At 47.9% G+C, this 14709-nt stretch overlaps 1 protein-coding gene across 1 annotated transcript in view; it reads left to right on the top strand.

Moving 5' to 3' along the window:
- The window catches only part of TENM4 (teneurin transmembrane protein 4), a 380776-nt gene that overhangs the window by 313629 nt on the left and 52438 nt on the right, over positions 1 to 14709 (top strand). Inside the window, exons 17-21 of the mRNA XM_077767572.1 lie at positions 2545 to 2806; positions 5394 to 5661; positions 8656 to 8799; positions 12065 to 12314; positions 14524 to 14544. Coding sequence (XP_077623698.1) covers positions 2545 to 2806; positions 5394 to 5661; positions 8656 to 8799; positions 12065 to 12314; positions 14524 to 14544 — 945 coding nt within the window. The remainder of the gene's footprint in view (positions 1 to 2544; positions 2807 to 5393; positions 5662 to 8655; positions 8800 to 12064; positions 12315 to 14523; positions 14545 to 14709) is intronic.

Below are 14709 nucleotides of genomic sequence, written 5' to 3'. Positions count from 1 at the left end.
TCCCCGCATTGAGAATACGTCTTTTCGGGTTCGTCTTCACTTTCTTCCCACGCCCACACTCTCATGAAAGGAGCTTGTGAGCCAGGCCAAAATTCTGTTTGATGGCTAAAAATGTTCTGTCAAAGTACAGATGCTCTTCAGCTCTGTGACAGGAAAGTTGTTCTCTGGGTATTTCCCCAAACCACGGGTATTCTCCTAGAGAGAATACTAAACTAAACCTTGGTTTGGAACAAACTCTGTCATTGTTTATTGAAAATGGTGCTGTCCTCCTTCCACTACCCAAGTGTGGGCCTCGAAAGGGCTGAGCGAGGAACAGGCAGAGTGGGTGAAAAATTTCAGCCAAGGACAAAAGAGTCAGGCTCCAGAGCCTAGAAACCCAAATAGGGGGGCATCGTCTGTGAAGAGCAGGGTTTGGCACTATGTCAGGGCAGTTAAGCGTAAAATCCCTGGGAGAGGGAAGAGCAAGCCAGAGCAGAGAACCCAGCCCCACAAGGTGTATTTATCAGGGATAAAGGTGAGGTCCTGTGTTACGGTCGCCATGAACCAACTGCAGGGCGAATGTTGGGTTGACTTACAATAACAGCCAAAGTAGGAACGAGCCCAGGGTGCCCAGTTCAGAAGATGGTCAGTTCAGAAGAAATTGACGGTGTCACTCGTGCATTCCTTCTATAAACTATAAGCGTCAAGCTAGGCTAGGTGAGGTTCTGGAAAGACTGAGGAATCAATGCGTGTGGGCTGACGCAATAAACGTGTGACTCCCGGGTGGTGTGTGATGGGTCAAGAGGAGGAGGGCACGTGGTGCCCCGAGAGGCAGGGAGCTAGAATCCTGACCGAGTAAGGAGTTTGCTCTCCAACCACAAGAACAAGATGAGGACAGGCCTTGAGAACACATCCTCAAGTAGCGGCTTAAAAGGACCCTGTCCAGAGACATCACAGCAGGGAGGTGGCAGGTGGACTGGACCCCTGTTTCTAATCCTGAAGGACTGTCAAAGGCAGAAGGAACACACTAGTTTGAAGTCACCCCAACAGGTAGAACAAGGTCCACTGGCTAAGTAACTATAAGGAGAGGGACCCAGGCTCCATTTCAAAAATAAAAACTCCTAACAGTCAGAACTAACCGAAGATGGGACAGTCTGCCGTAGATGTAGCAAACTCCCCATCACTGGAAGCGTGCAAGAAGGACCCAAATGGTCCCTTGGTGGTGATTCTGTAGAAGAAAAGCATCAGACTGGGAGAGGGCCGTGAACAAAGGGTGGCTGGCTGCCGGCTCTCCGGGACACCGCCAGAGGCCTCACATCAGCAGCGAGTTTGAGACTCAGTCTCTGGCTTCCCTTTTCCACCTTGCATGTCAGCTGTGCCCTTCTCTAAACTGTCTAGCTGTTTTGTAATTCTAGAGGCCTGCATCAAGTAATCTATCATAATCAGAGCTGAAATTGCTATGGGATCATAGGATCTTAGTGACTTAAGAATAATCCATTTGGAATTTAAGAAACAAAACAAATGAACAGACAAAGAAAAAGACAAACAAATACAGGAAGGAAGGAAGGAAGGAAGGAAGGGAGGGAGGGAGGAAGGAAGGAAGGAGAGAGAAAGAGAGAAAGAGAAAGAGAGAGAAAGGAAAGGAGGAAGGAAGGAAGGAAAGGAAGGGGAGAGAGAGAGAGAGAGAAAGAAAGAAAAGAAAAGAAAAAGAAAGAAAGAAAAGAAAGAAAGAAAGAAAGAAAGAAAGAAAGAAAGAAAGAAAGAAAGAAAGAAAGAAAGAAAGAAAGAAAGAAAGAAAGAAAGAAAGAAAGAAAGAAAGAAAGAAAGAAAGAAAGAAAGAAAGAAAGAAAGAAAGAAGGAAAAAAGACTCTTAAAGACAGAGAACAAACTGGTAGGTGCCCGAAGGGGAGGTGGGAAGGGGGATGGGTGAAATAAAGTGGATCAAGAGTACGTTTATCTTGGTGAGCTCTGAGAAATGTATAGAATTTTGGGCGCATTATATTGTATACCTGTAATGAATATAACACTGTATGTTAAATATGCTTGAATAAAAAATCCATTTGAACCTTTTCATTTTATAGATGAGAAAGTTGAGGATCAGAGAGGCTGAGTGATGTGCTCAAGATCACACAGTAGTTCATGGCAGAGGCAGGACTAGGCTTAGGCTCCTAATACCAGGGCAGGATTTGTTCCACTTTATTCTGCTGACTTTTCACTGGGCTTCAGCTCTAAGAGGCCCTCAGTACCGGAAGCAGCTGTCCTGTGTCCTGGCAAATGGCTCTCCATAGCAGTGATTATTAATGTTGGTTTCGGTAAAATCTCTGTAATGAATCACTTTCCCAAAAACCAATGCTTTCTGGAATCTCTGTTACTGTTTGTGGTTATAGTGAAGGCTGCAGGTTTTAGGGTTCCCTCAACAAGTGCTCAGACCCTTTGGTGTAATTTTTTTCTCCTTTATGTGTCTCTTCACCCACCCATCCCCCTTCCCTGCTCCTCTTCCTCCTCATCTCCTGTTCCCTGCTTTTCCTGCTCCCCCCTGTTTTCCACCCCTCCCCCTCTCAACAGCTTTGACTTGGTCACCAATGGCGGCATCTCCGTCATCCTCCGTTTCGAGCGGGCACCTTTCATCACACAGGAGCACACTCTCTGGCTGCCTTGGGATCGCTTCTTCGTCATGGAAACCATCATCATGCGACACGAGGAGAACGAGATTCCCAGCTGTGACCTGAGCAACTTCGCCCGCCCCAACCCCGTCGTGTCTCCATCCCCACTGACGTCCTTCGCCAGCTCGTGTGCGGAGAAAGGCCCCATCGTTCCAGAAATTCAGGTACCCAGCTTTATTAACTGTATTTCTCCGTGCTTTCATTTCACCTGCGGGGTGGGGAGGGTCTCAGGGACAGGGGAAGGGGAGATCCCATCAGCCCACCATGCAGAATCCAGCCCCAGACCCCACAGCAGCCATGGCGTATGGTGGCCACCCCTCCTCCACACTCAGAACACAGGAGCGCTGGAAGCTTTCTGGCCCACCACTCGAGCGTATAATACATTCCCACACCTTTTCCACTCTGCCATCCAGTTCGCTTCCACTTCCTTTCCCCCAGCCTCCAATGTCCCCCCTCACAGAAATAAGTATTTCTGTGAAAAATATTTATGATGGTAGGTTCCATCAAGAGCAGGGGACAAGCATCATAATACAGATCAAATGAGATAATATACACGAGGTGCTTTAGCACAAGGTGTAGCACTCAGTAAGCGCTCAATAAATGCTCGCCAGTATTATTCTTATTTAAGATTATTTTACACACACTGCCTTCATGCCAGAGGCGTGCTCTGGCTCCAATCTCTACACACAAGTGCTTTACTTAATTATCATCAAAAGGAAGTAATTTGGAAAGATACATTCTAATCAAATGGAAATCAAGATAGATTCTTGGCCTCACAAAGTTGTAGAGAGTCACATGTCTTCTTCCATCTCAGCCCAATCTCCATTGGCAGAAACAAAGGCCAAGGGAAGAGAGACAGCAGGGAGAGGCCCCAGGCTCGCTCGTTCGCCCAGCAAGAGCTCTGGCTATGTGCATGTTGATAGGTTCCCGGGGCCTGTGGAGCAGGGAGCGTATACACTTTGGTGTGTATGTTTCATGCCCGGCTGAGAAGACACATCTGTGTGTGTGTGTGTGTGTGTGTGTGTGTGTGTGTGTGTGTCCTGCTGATTGGCTTCAGGCACCAGCCCACAAGGAGGACACACAGCCATTTTGAAATGCTCCCTGCACCCTCAGGTTGAAAACCTCACTCCTTTTAGAGATTCAGTGCGGTCTCCTGTCCCAACTACCAGGCTGACCTTTCTTTTGAAATGGTTGTCAGCGGAGACAGAGCTTGCTGGAGAGAAGTAATTTGTTACTCAGCCCTGGTTCAGCTTCAGCAGACATTTTCCCAGCAGCAGGGACTTCAGAACAAATGAGGTTAAAGGTCCCACCCTGTTCTCAGTGCCCCCTGAGCTGGGTGTCTGCAAGCCCAGCTGGGTCACAAACCTCACTTATTATCAGACTCATGAAACATATGAAAACAAGCTCCTGGGTTTTCCCGACCCTATCATTGGCTGGCCTTCGCAAGCACTGGGAGATGTACACTGTACAAGGTATGTGGAAGATAAATATTTATGAGCATGTCAGGATGGTCCTTGAACCCTGCCTCTGGTTCACCAGGGTATAGAGCCTGCTTTGTCTAGAACCTACAAGCTGGTTTTTAGGAAGGTTGCTTTGCTTTAGGCCCCATCCCTCAAATTTTGTGTGTTCAGAGTGGGACAGGGAGAGTTTTCACACCACCCGTGCTATATGATATGGACAGAAAGGAAAAGGCTTTCTTTGTGAAGGCCCAATTTCTCCAGGAACACCAGAATAGAATAATCATTGTCCTTTTAATGGACATGTTAGCCTCAATTGATTTAATGTCCCCTTCTTGAAACAGAGCCCAGAGCATCAAGCCGATAAAAGTTCTCTGCTTTTGCCATGGGCCTGAGCATCCTGGCATTGATTCGAAGTTTCCATCTTGGAACTGAGCCCGTTGCGCCCAGTAGATAAAGTGCCGCCTTCCCCACCATTCTGTTCATCTGGCACAGCCCTGGGGCCCAGAAACTCCATGCCATCAGTCCGACCTCGTTCCGTGGGTGAGCTGGTGGGAGGTGTTGGCCACAGGCCCTTGGCAGGCCGTGCCATCAACTCTGCGTAATTGTTTGGCCAACCTCTCACAGTCTCTGTTTACTTTCCTGAAGAGGAAAAGTATTTGTGGGTCTTATCTGAGAAGAGTTTTGAGGGAGAAACTGTCCTTGTTGAGGCAGCTGTCACATTAGCCTGAGGGAAAGGTCTGTCTTCACAGTACCCCCGGCTGCAGCACCCGCGCCAGCACCATCGTCCTGCTGACTACCTGTTATGGGCTGGGCACTTTATCTGTGTGACCTTACTCGGTCCTCACACTACTCCAGAGTGGAGACGGGCTGTCGGCGGCTTGCATGCGTTTCTCGGATGACACAGCTAGTAGATGTGAGGCAACATGATGATAAATATTTTACACGCATTACCTCATGCGTCCCTCTCACTAATGCAGCAGGGTGAGCATCGTCATCCGCGCGGAACGGGGCAGGGCTGTACCACATGGAGTTGGTCCGGAACTAGGCCTCGTGACTCTCAGACCCTTCGTCTTCCCTCCCTTTTCCCCTGGTCCCCTCCTCCCCACCTCCTCCTGCTTCTCTTCACACTCTGCCCCCTCCACCTTCTTCTCTCCTTTCTAGCTCCTTCTCCTCCTCCCCCCTTGTTCCCTGTCTCTGCTTCCTCCTCCACCTCTTGAGTACGTGGGGCTTGTCAGCTCCCCTCCTCCCACGAGTCCCTGACCGTCACTTGCCATGTAATCTGTCTCTCTAGGCTTTGCGGGAGGAAATCGCTATCTCCGGCTGCAAGATGAGGCTGAGCTACCTGAGCAGCCGTACCCCTGGCTACAAATCTGTCCTGAGGATCAGCCTCACCCACCCTACCATCCCCTTCAACCTCATGAAGGTGCACCTCATGGTGGCAGTGGAGGGCCGCCTCTTCAGGAAGTGGTTTGCTGCGGCCCCAGACTTGTCCTATTATTTCATCTGGGACAAGACGGATGTCTACAACCAGAAGGTGTTTGGGCTCTCGGAAGCCTTCGGTAAGCCTCTCAGCCCCGGGACTCGAGGCCATCCTCAGAGACTCAGTAACACTTGGGGACGTGGGACTCTTTTTCCACCTCCCTTGCTCCTTCTTCCTCCCTTCCTCTTGTCAGAAATACCTATGGCTTGGGGCACCTGGGTGGCTCAGTTGGTTAAGCACCCAACTTCAGCTTAGGTCATGATCTCACGGTTCCTGGGTTCGAGCCCCGCGTCAGGCTCTATGCTGACAGCTAGCTCGGAGCCTGGAGCCTGCTTCGGATTCTGTGTCTCCCTCTCTCTCTGACCCTCCCCTGCTCACACTATCTCCCTCTCTCTCTCTCAGAAATAAATTTAAAAAAAGAAAAAAAAGAAATACCTATGGCTTAGCTGGCCTTCAAGACTTTTTGGTGGCCATCCATGACCTAAATAAAAGAGTGTACTCAAAAACCTGAATGTGGAAAAGTTGACCTTTTTTTTTTTAAAGGGTGGAGGTACCAAAGCAGAAGGGCCCTTGAAAAATGCTGTGGTGGTGTGTGACTGCTAAAAGGGGCTTTGTGCCACGAAGGTGCAGCTGTGGCCCCCTCACAGACATCTGGCCTGAACTCTCCCATGAAAAATGTGGGAGTCTGGAGCTCCTGCGTTTCTTCAGAGTTATTGAGGTGCAGGAACTAAGATTCTTTCTTCATCAGGAAGTCTGTTGGCGTTTTTACCTCATTTGCAATCAGAAGGTTCTCTCATCGTCGTTGTCGTTGTTGTTGTTTTTAAAGTTATTTGTTTTTGAGAGAGAGAAAGGAAGAGAGAGAATCCTAATCAGGTTCCACACTGTCAGCACAGAGCTCGACGCGGGGCTTGAACTCATGAACTGTGAGATCATGACCTGAGCCGAAATCAAGAGTCAGACACTTAACTGACAGAGCCACCCAGGTGCCCCCTTCCTAGTTGTTTCTTTCTGTTTTTAAGATGAAACAGAAGGTGACTGTGGCCTCACCTGGAGCCCCAACCCTGCTCAGACGTCGGGCCTCAGGGGCTGGCTGTGCTCATTCCAGCTTCCATATATAGCAGCGTCCCGGGAACGGTCCAGAGCTGGCCTGTTAGTAGACCTAACCCCCGCGGGGCTAATCCCCCAAGCATGTAGAGTATCAGCCCAGGAAATTCTGTCTCATCTTGAAACCTACTCCAATTTCATTCCCTTATTTGATTTAGCAAAGGCAGGGTGAGGAAGAAGAGAAATAATGTTGTAAAAGGAAAGAGAGGAAGGGAGGCAGGAAAGGCAGGCAGTCAATGAGAGAATGTCTGTTGAACACCTGCTCTGGACCGTGTGCTGCATTGCACGTTAATATCCCACTTAATCCTCACAACCACCCTGTGAGTCAGAAATCATCCCCGGGTTCTGCAAGAGGAAGCTGAGGCCCGGAGAGGCGAGGGCTTGGGCTCAAGCCTGGGCTCATCCCAGTCCTGCCTGTAGTTTTGCATCCCACCTCACCACACAGGGGCATGCTGGGAGGGAAGGGCCTATCTCTTTCTGTTCACTCTCCCTTCTGTAACTCAAACTACTTCTGAGGTCTCATCAGAAGCAATAAAGCCTTGCAACCTCTTTTCAGGTGAAATGGGTATCCTTAGTGTCCACCAGCCAGGGACACAGGGAAGTGTCTGCACAGTGGGACTTCAGGGACAGAGGCTCACTTTCCTGAGGTGGCCAATAGGAGGCATAGAGGCTGCTCAAGGGACTCATGGTCACAGGGAAGATGTCCCTCTTGCCATAGGTGGCTAACAATCTTTTACGGCACCTAAAGAAACCTTTAAGGGGCTGCCCACTTGTTAATTCCTGTCCTGAGCATGTGGTAGGATATTGCCGTCTTGACGGATAGTGTCTGCACAGAAAGATGCTTGAAAGAAATGCATTCCTGTCTCCACGGGTTCCTTTCCACAGGGCAGGTACAGGGCTGTTTACAAATGCAGCTTCGGGACTGCTGCCACGGTTAGCCTGCATCCCGGTGCCCTTCCGAGGAGCTCTGGATTTATGAAACAGAAGTGAAACCAGGCGATTTTCAAGCTTGGAGACCTCAGAGTGACTTCCAGCCTTCAGAGTACCCTAACTGAGCTCTTTTTCCCAGGATTCTTTATAAACAACTGATTTTTTTTTCTTTAGTAAAGTAATACCATTATCATTCATAAAACTTTGATGAATGGACAAAAATATAAATAAGTCCATACCTGTTTCTATAAAACAACTACTTATTAACATTTACATTTCTTTTCTTTCCTCGTTTATAGTTGGTGTGTGTGTAGTTTTTTTAAGCCTAGATAGAATACTGTATTTACAACCTAGCATTATTCCGTAAGCATTTTTCATGACACCCCACTATCCTCATAACCAAAGTATCCAGTGGCTGCATAATATTCCTCAAGTGGGTACACTTTGAAGACTGACTGACTGATTTATTTATTTACTTATTTACTTACTTATTTATTTATTTATTGAGTGTGCGAGCTAGAGAGGGGCAGAGGGAGAGAGAATTCCAAGCAGGCTCCATGCTCAGCATGGAACCCTCCAATGTCGCGCTTAATATCACAACCCTGAGATCATGTCCTGAGCCAAAATCAAAAGTCGGACATGTAACCGACTGAGCCACCCAGGGGCCCCATTGTGTGGACTCACCCGGTTGCCCCTTTTAAATTTTTAGCTTACTTCCCATCTGTACTATAATAAATAATGCTACAGTGAAGAGTTTGTGCCTGAAGTATTTTCCATACTGAAGGGTTATTTTTTGGGAATTGATTCTCCTGGGTCCTTTTAAAATTATTTAATGCTTTTTAAAAAAAACCTTTCCTAATAATGCACAATTGTTCTTTTAAAAAAAGGATATGAAGACTCGGTATCTCTGTGTTAGTACTACACTTAGAAATAGGACCTTTTTTCCTTTTCTACGAAAGGCAAGCCAGAACCTTGCATGCAGATCAAAGCCAAAGAGAATTTGCTCACCTGTACACTTTACACCTTTTGTTTCCTACAGTTTCTGTGGGTTATGAGTACGAATCCTGCCCAGATCTGATCCTCTGGGAAAAAAGAACAGCAGTGCTGCAGGGCTATGAAATCGATGCTTCTAAGCTCGGAGGATGGAGCCTAGACAAACATCATGCCCTCAACATCCAAAGTGGTAAGTGCGTTCATAGAATTCCAGGAGCCGGGCCACGGGGTGACCCTTGTCTCATATTCTTCATGCCCTGTCAGGTAGAAAATAAAAAACAGACACTTCAAATTATACAGGCTCATGTGTGATCTGTGATCAGAAGGCTTAGTCAACAGATATTGCTCGGGAGGCTGCTCTGTGCTTGTCACAGCTAGGCAGTGGGGACGCAGAAATAAAAGGCCTCGAGAGTTGATGTTCTGGTCAGATGCAAATACTTCCCGGGCAGTCTCCGGGCTGTGCCGTGGATAATGCCATCATGGACGATGCCATCACAAAAGCACAGGACACTGGGGCTTGGAGGACAGCACCTCAGCTTCCTGGTTCAGCAAGGTGTCTCTTTGGAGAGAGCCTCTGAACCGAGTCTCAAAAGGTCTGTAGAATTGGCCCTATGTATCAGGCGGGGAGAACATTCTAGGCAGAAGGCACATGCCAAAGCACAGAAGCCTGAAAGAGGAGTCATTGGAGAGATGGTTTGTTGTGGTTTGAGCAAAGGATGAAATGAGGGCAAGAGCTGAAGCAAAAGCCAAGGCTTGAGCTGCTGGAGCCGAGGGTGTGAAGATTGGGACTTTGAACTTCATCCGGAGGCACATGTCAAGCCTCTGGAAGGTTTCAAGCATGCAGGTGACACAATCAGCTCCGTATTTTAGATAGCCCACCTTGTCCGTGTTCCGGGACGGGACAACTATGCTTATGATGTCAGACATCTCCCGCCCAGTCTGGAGAGGCACTGAATGCCACTCAAAACCACCACATTGTATCTTTAATATACTTCGCATGTTCTTAATATTTGCGGAGAATTTTTGAATCTATGGATTTTTTTTCAATCTTATTTTACAAATTTCTTGGTTTTTTAAACATTTCAGTTTTTTTTTTTAATTTTTTAAAAATGTTTTTATTTATTTCTGAGAAAGACAGCATGAACAGGGGAAAGTCAGAGAGAGAGGGAGATACAGAATCTGAAGCAGGCTCCAGGCTCTGAGCTGTCAGCACAGAGCCCGACACGGGCTCGAACCCACGACCCATGAGTTCATGACCTGAGCTGAAGTTGGACGCTCAACCGACTGAGCCACCCAGGCGCCCCTACGGATTTCTGTTTTTACAAGTAGTAGAATACTGAAGACAGAGAAACTTAAGGCACTTTGCCATTTGGTACTGAAAGGAAGGGCAAAAGGTTTAGAAAAGTACCTGCACCCAAACCTATACTAGACCAAAAACATAAATTCGTGTCTAAACGTGTCCAGCGGTCAGAGTCAAAAACTATGTACTGCTACTAACATTGCCAAATAATTTTAACAAAACCGGATTTGAATACAAAAAAAAGTTTTAAGGAAAAACTAACCAACTAATTCTAAAATGTATGATATAATAAAGATTTGTAAATAGCGGAGACAGCCTTTAAAAGAAAAAGAAAAAAGAGGCACCACCAGGTGCCAAATTATCTTAGAGAAACCACGGTCTCCAAAATTGTGCGGTGCAGGCACCGGAGCAGATAAGTAGATTCTATGGGACAGAACACGGGGTTCAGAAACTGACCTGTAAGTAGTCATTAGGAATAGTTTGGGCCATGAGTGTAACAGAATTCCAAACAGGTTAAAAGTTTGTTTCTCACTCACCTTAAAGTCTGGAGGTGGGTGACCCAGGGCTGGCCTGGCACCCTGAAGGCTCAGGGACCCAAGCACCTCCCATCCCTCTGCTCTACTCAGGCCTCCATCCCCAAGGTTATGGTTCAAGGTGATGCTGAAGCTCCAGCCTCCATATCCACATCCCAGCCAGCAAGGAGGAGGAAAAGGGCTAAGCGCAAGCCCTGTCCTTTGCAAGGACACCTCCCAACAGCTGCCCACCCCACTTCTATTTCCACGCCACTGGCTGGAACTTAGTCACCTGCTAAGTATAGGCAGTTCCAGAGAGTCACCTGCCCAGCCAAACATCGGGGGTTCTGTGGCTGCAGAAAAAGGATGGGGGACAGGACGGATACCTGTGGATGGCTGTGGTTTCTGCTACACTCCAGACACACATAGAAACTGGCACATGACACAGGTAACATCAGATATCGGTGGAGATGGATAGTTATTTTAGAAATTGTGTTGGAAAAACTGGCTTAATGGGTAGAGAATAGTAAAATTAAGTTCACACTACATACAAAATAAATAAGATTAATTAAAGATCTAAATTTAAAAGATAACACTTTAATAGAAGAAAACACAAGAGAATATCTTTATGATCTCAAGGAAGGATTCCCTAAAACCAAAAAAAAGCACAAACATTAGAGTAGGAAAGTGATTTGATTAGACTATATAAAAATGAAAGATGCCTATTTAATAAAAGACAGAGCTGATAGGTGACAGCCTGGAAGAAGATTCATGTGACCAGAAACCCAAAATTCATTCAGGTTTCAATATGGAAGGAGTGAGGTCAGAGGCAGCGTCCATTTGGGGGACTGTGGCATTAATATGGGAGATTAAGGATGATCTGGGCCCCAAATAAACAGTGTGGATATGGGATGAAGCCTACAAGTCACTGAGGTCAGTCCCTTCATTTTGCTGGTGAGGAAATGGAGATCCAAGGGCAGTTAAAGCAGTGGGGAAGCCTGCACAACATCTGGGATCAGCCCATTAGGAGCAAAACCAGGTAAAAACCCAGGTCTCTTGTCTCTACCCTGGTGAGAAGAGACTGAACTTCACTCATGCATTTCTATAAGCCCTTATTGAGATCTACTCTGTGTCACCTTCTGCACTAGGCACTGGGGATATAGAGAGGGAGATAACATGGTTTCAGTCTAAAGAGAGAAAAGCATGCCAGGGTAATAAAAAAAAAAAAAAAAAAATCCATGCCGTAGTAGAGATGGGGACTAGGTATATGAGATGTGTACTGGCTGTTTGAGAAGGAGTGGAGCTGAATGATTAAGGGCCTGGACTAAAGAGCACTTTGACTACTCTCTGTGTGAGCTCAGGTGAGCCACTAGTCTGTTCCCCCCGTTCATCCAGAGGGGACAGTCATACCTGTCATACAGAGTTGTTGAAAGCATTCAATCAGGAAGGCAGCAGAGTCTGTTCAGGACACTTTGGGTTTCATGATGGGAGTGTGGCAGCCTTGTGGGGGGGGCGAGTCTTGGAAGTGGTAGGCAGAGATCTTGCATTCGTTGCAAAATCAAGGCAAATCTGTGGTCGGCCACAGAAGAGAGCCATTTCCTGCTCCACAGGTGATTGATTCTGTTCTTCTGTCCTTGTCCCAGGCATCTTACACAAAGGGAATGGCGAGAACCAGTTTGTGTCTCAGCAGCCACCTGTCATCGGGAGCATCATGGGCAATGGGCGCCGGAGAAGCATCTCCTGCCCCAGCTGCAATGGCCTTGCTGACGGCAACAAACTCCTGGCCCCTGTGGCCCTGACGTGTGGCTCCGATGGGAGCCTCTACGTGGGAGATTTCAACTACATCCGAAGGATCTTCCCCTCTGGGAATGTCACCAACATCCTGGAATTGAGGTATGTCACATTTGCTAACACTGTCCCTTGGCTATCCCGTGGGGCCCACCTAGCATTACCCACGACACCCAGAGGAGCCTCAGCCGTCAGCGTCCAATCCAAGACTTCTCACTCTCCAACTCAGTGCTAAACGATAAGCTGAGGGCCCCAGGGAAGCAGGTGTTGGTCTCCAGGGAGGCACCAAAAGGAAGACCAACCCCTGGTGGGGCCAGGGGGTATCCTTGGCGCCCAGGAGATGTAGAAGGCTGCTGACCACCAGGAATTAGACTCTTTGAAGCCCTTGAGCTTCTTTCTGTTTCCTGGCACCAAACAGATTGGAATTAGTCTCATGAGTCCTCTTGCGAGGACAAAGATGGCCGAATGGACAAGGCCAGTGTTAGCAGGTTTGGCCCTGGTACTAAACGCTGATCCAAGTGAGAGCAGCCCTCCTCAGCTGCCGGGTCCTGAGATAAAGGCCCATGGGCTGAAATCGGGCAGCGCCTCTGCGCTCCTAGCACGGTGCAGAGCCCGCTGACTCTGCCTTTTCTTTCTCCCCATCCCAGCGGTGGCGGGGGAGCACAGCCACACTTGGAGCTCAGGGAAGGGCCTGGTGGGTTGTGTTTTCTCTAGACTCCCTAAAGCAGGTCATTTTAGAACTAGAGCACTGCCACAGGTTAGGTTCTAGGGTCACAGAGAAGCTGTGGTTAGAGACAGGGCTGCCCTTTCAGGAGGAATTGCAGCAAGTTCCTCAGAACTGCTTTAGGGAGTCAGATCTGCCCGTGTCCTGGGCAGGGGTTCATGTAAACAGGACAGGCCTGAGAGCTGGAAAGCCTTTCTCCAAACTGGCCAGGGAAAAGGAAACTCACTTCTGTGAAGTCCCAGCTATTTGCCTAGTATAACCATCCTGCAAGATACGTGTCACTGTTGCCCTTGACAAACAACACAAAGGAGAAGTGGGGAATCTAAAGAATCTTCCCAAGGTCCAGCTTCTAGGGTGGCAGATCCAAACCCAGAAGTCCATCACACAGCTCTGTGTGGCCAAAGAACTGTCACCTGACCCAAAGAGGGCCACTTTGGCTTTAATGCCTTGTTAAGTTATTCCCGGGAGGTAATTGCCCGCTGAAAATGCCTGCTGAGAATGCCTCTGCAGTGCGCATGTAAAGGGAAGGGAGGGCTTGCTCACTGACCACAGTCATGGCGGCCCTCAAGAGGAAAGGGTTCATCGTCACCCCCACACACAGGCACAAATGAAGCAGAAGGCCTTTGGCCATGACAAGAATCAGAAGCTTGAACTCTCTGGACTCATAGGAAATGAGATATCAGGCTTAGTGAGAACCACCAATGGAATATTCTCTGCCTTTCTTCTCTGTTTTATGAGTTTCACTGCCACAGACATCTGTCAGGGAAGAAGGAACCCATAAGCCTGTCTGCTCTAGTCAGCTGCTCACACTGTCTTCCCATCTCCTGTAGTGTGATAGGAAGAAAGAGCCACAGACTAGGGGGTCAGCCCACCTTGCAGAGAAGCTGTACAGCTGTGGGCAAGATGCTTACCCACTCTGGGCCCCCATTGTCACATCTTCAAATAGGACACCCCATTTTCCTGCTTCCCGCCCACATTTTAGGGGAGATCATGGAAGCCAAATAAGTAGAGAAGGGAGGAGGAAATGAAATTTGGAAAGAAAAATAAATTTATCAGTATGTTATCATCATAATGTATTTTCCTCCCGGCCTGTCTCCCTGTTCCACCCCCTCCCTTCTAATTATGGTACATCTCCAGTTCTATATTCTGTCATGAGGAGGAGCATGGTGGGCTACGCAGGTTTTGAATACCCTCTGTAGGGCAGTGTGCACACCGACAGAGACGCAGCAGTGAGCACGCGTATCTCTGAGACTGTGTCTCTGAACAGGGGAGGGATCGGCTGCTGCAGCCTCTGTCTTAGCTCCAGTGAGAGCAGCCACATGTGTCAGCCTCAAACCCTTCCCCGAAGTCGGCGGTAGTGGTGCAGGTGAAACCATGCCTCTTCTGTGATATGTAGCTGCTTGTAAGTGAGCTCACTGACAAGTAATATCCAATATAAAATAAATCAGTGTCATAGCTGCTAAGTCTTTATTTATTATAGTATTGTACAGTACCATTGCTGTCAAGTTCTCAGGCTGCTAATAATGCTTCTAACCCCGCTGCTAACACCTCATTCTTTCTTCTATTCCCTGCTCTCCTGTCTTCTGTCAGAAATAAAGATTTCAGACATAGGTAAGCCAACCAGTGGAGAATTTCCTGTCTCTCCTCTGCCTTGTTGCATGTTGTGTGGTAAGCTGCCCGTGTCAAATTCAGATGGCTGAATAGCAAATGAGTCCTGTGTGACTGGAACTGATTGGGGGTAATCAGTTACAATGAGAGGAAGTCATTAATAATGGT

The sequence above is a fragment of the Crocuta crocuta genome, unplaced genomic scaffold, assembly GCF_008692635.1.
Source record: "Crocuta crocuta isolate KB4526 unplaced genomic scaffold, BGI_CrCroc_1.0 scaffold561, whole genome shotgun sequence".
In the NCBI taxonomy this organism is placed as follows: domain Eukaryota; kingdom Metazoa; phylum Chordata; class Mammalia; order Carnivora; family Hyaenidae; genus Crocuta; species Crocuta crocuta.
This window is presented reverse-complemented; position numbering and strand designations above follow the sequence as displayed.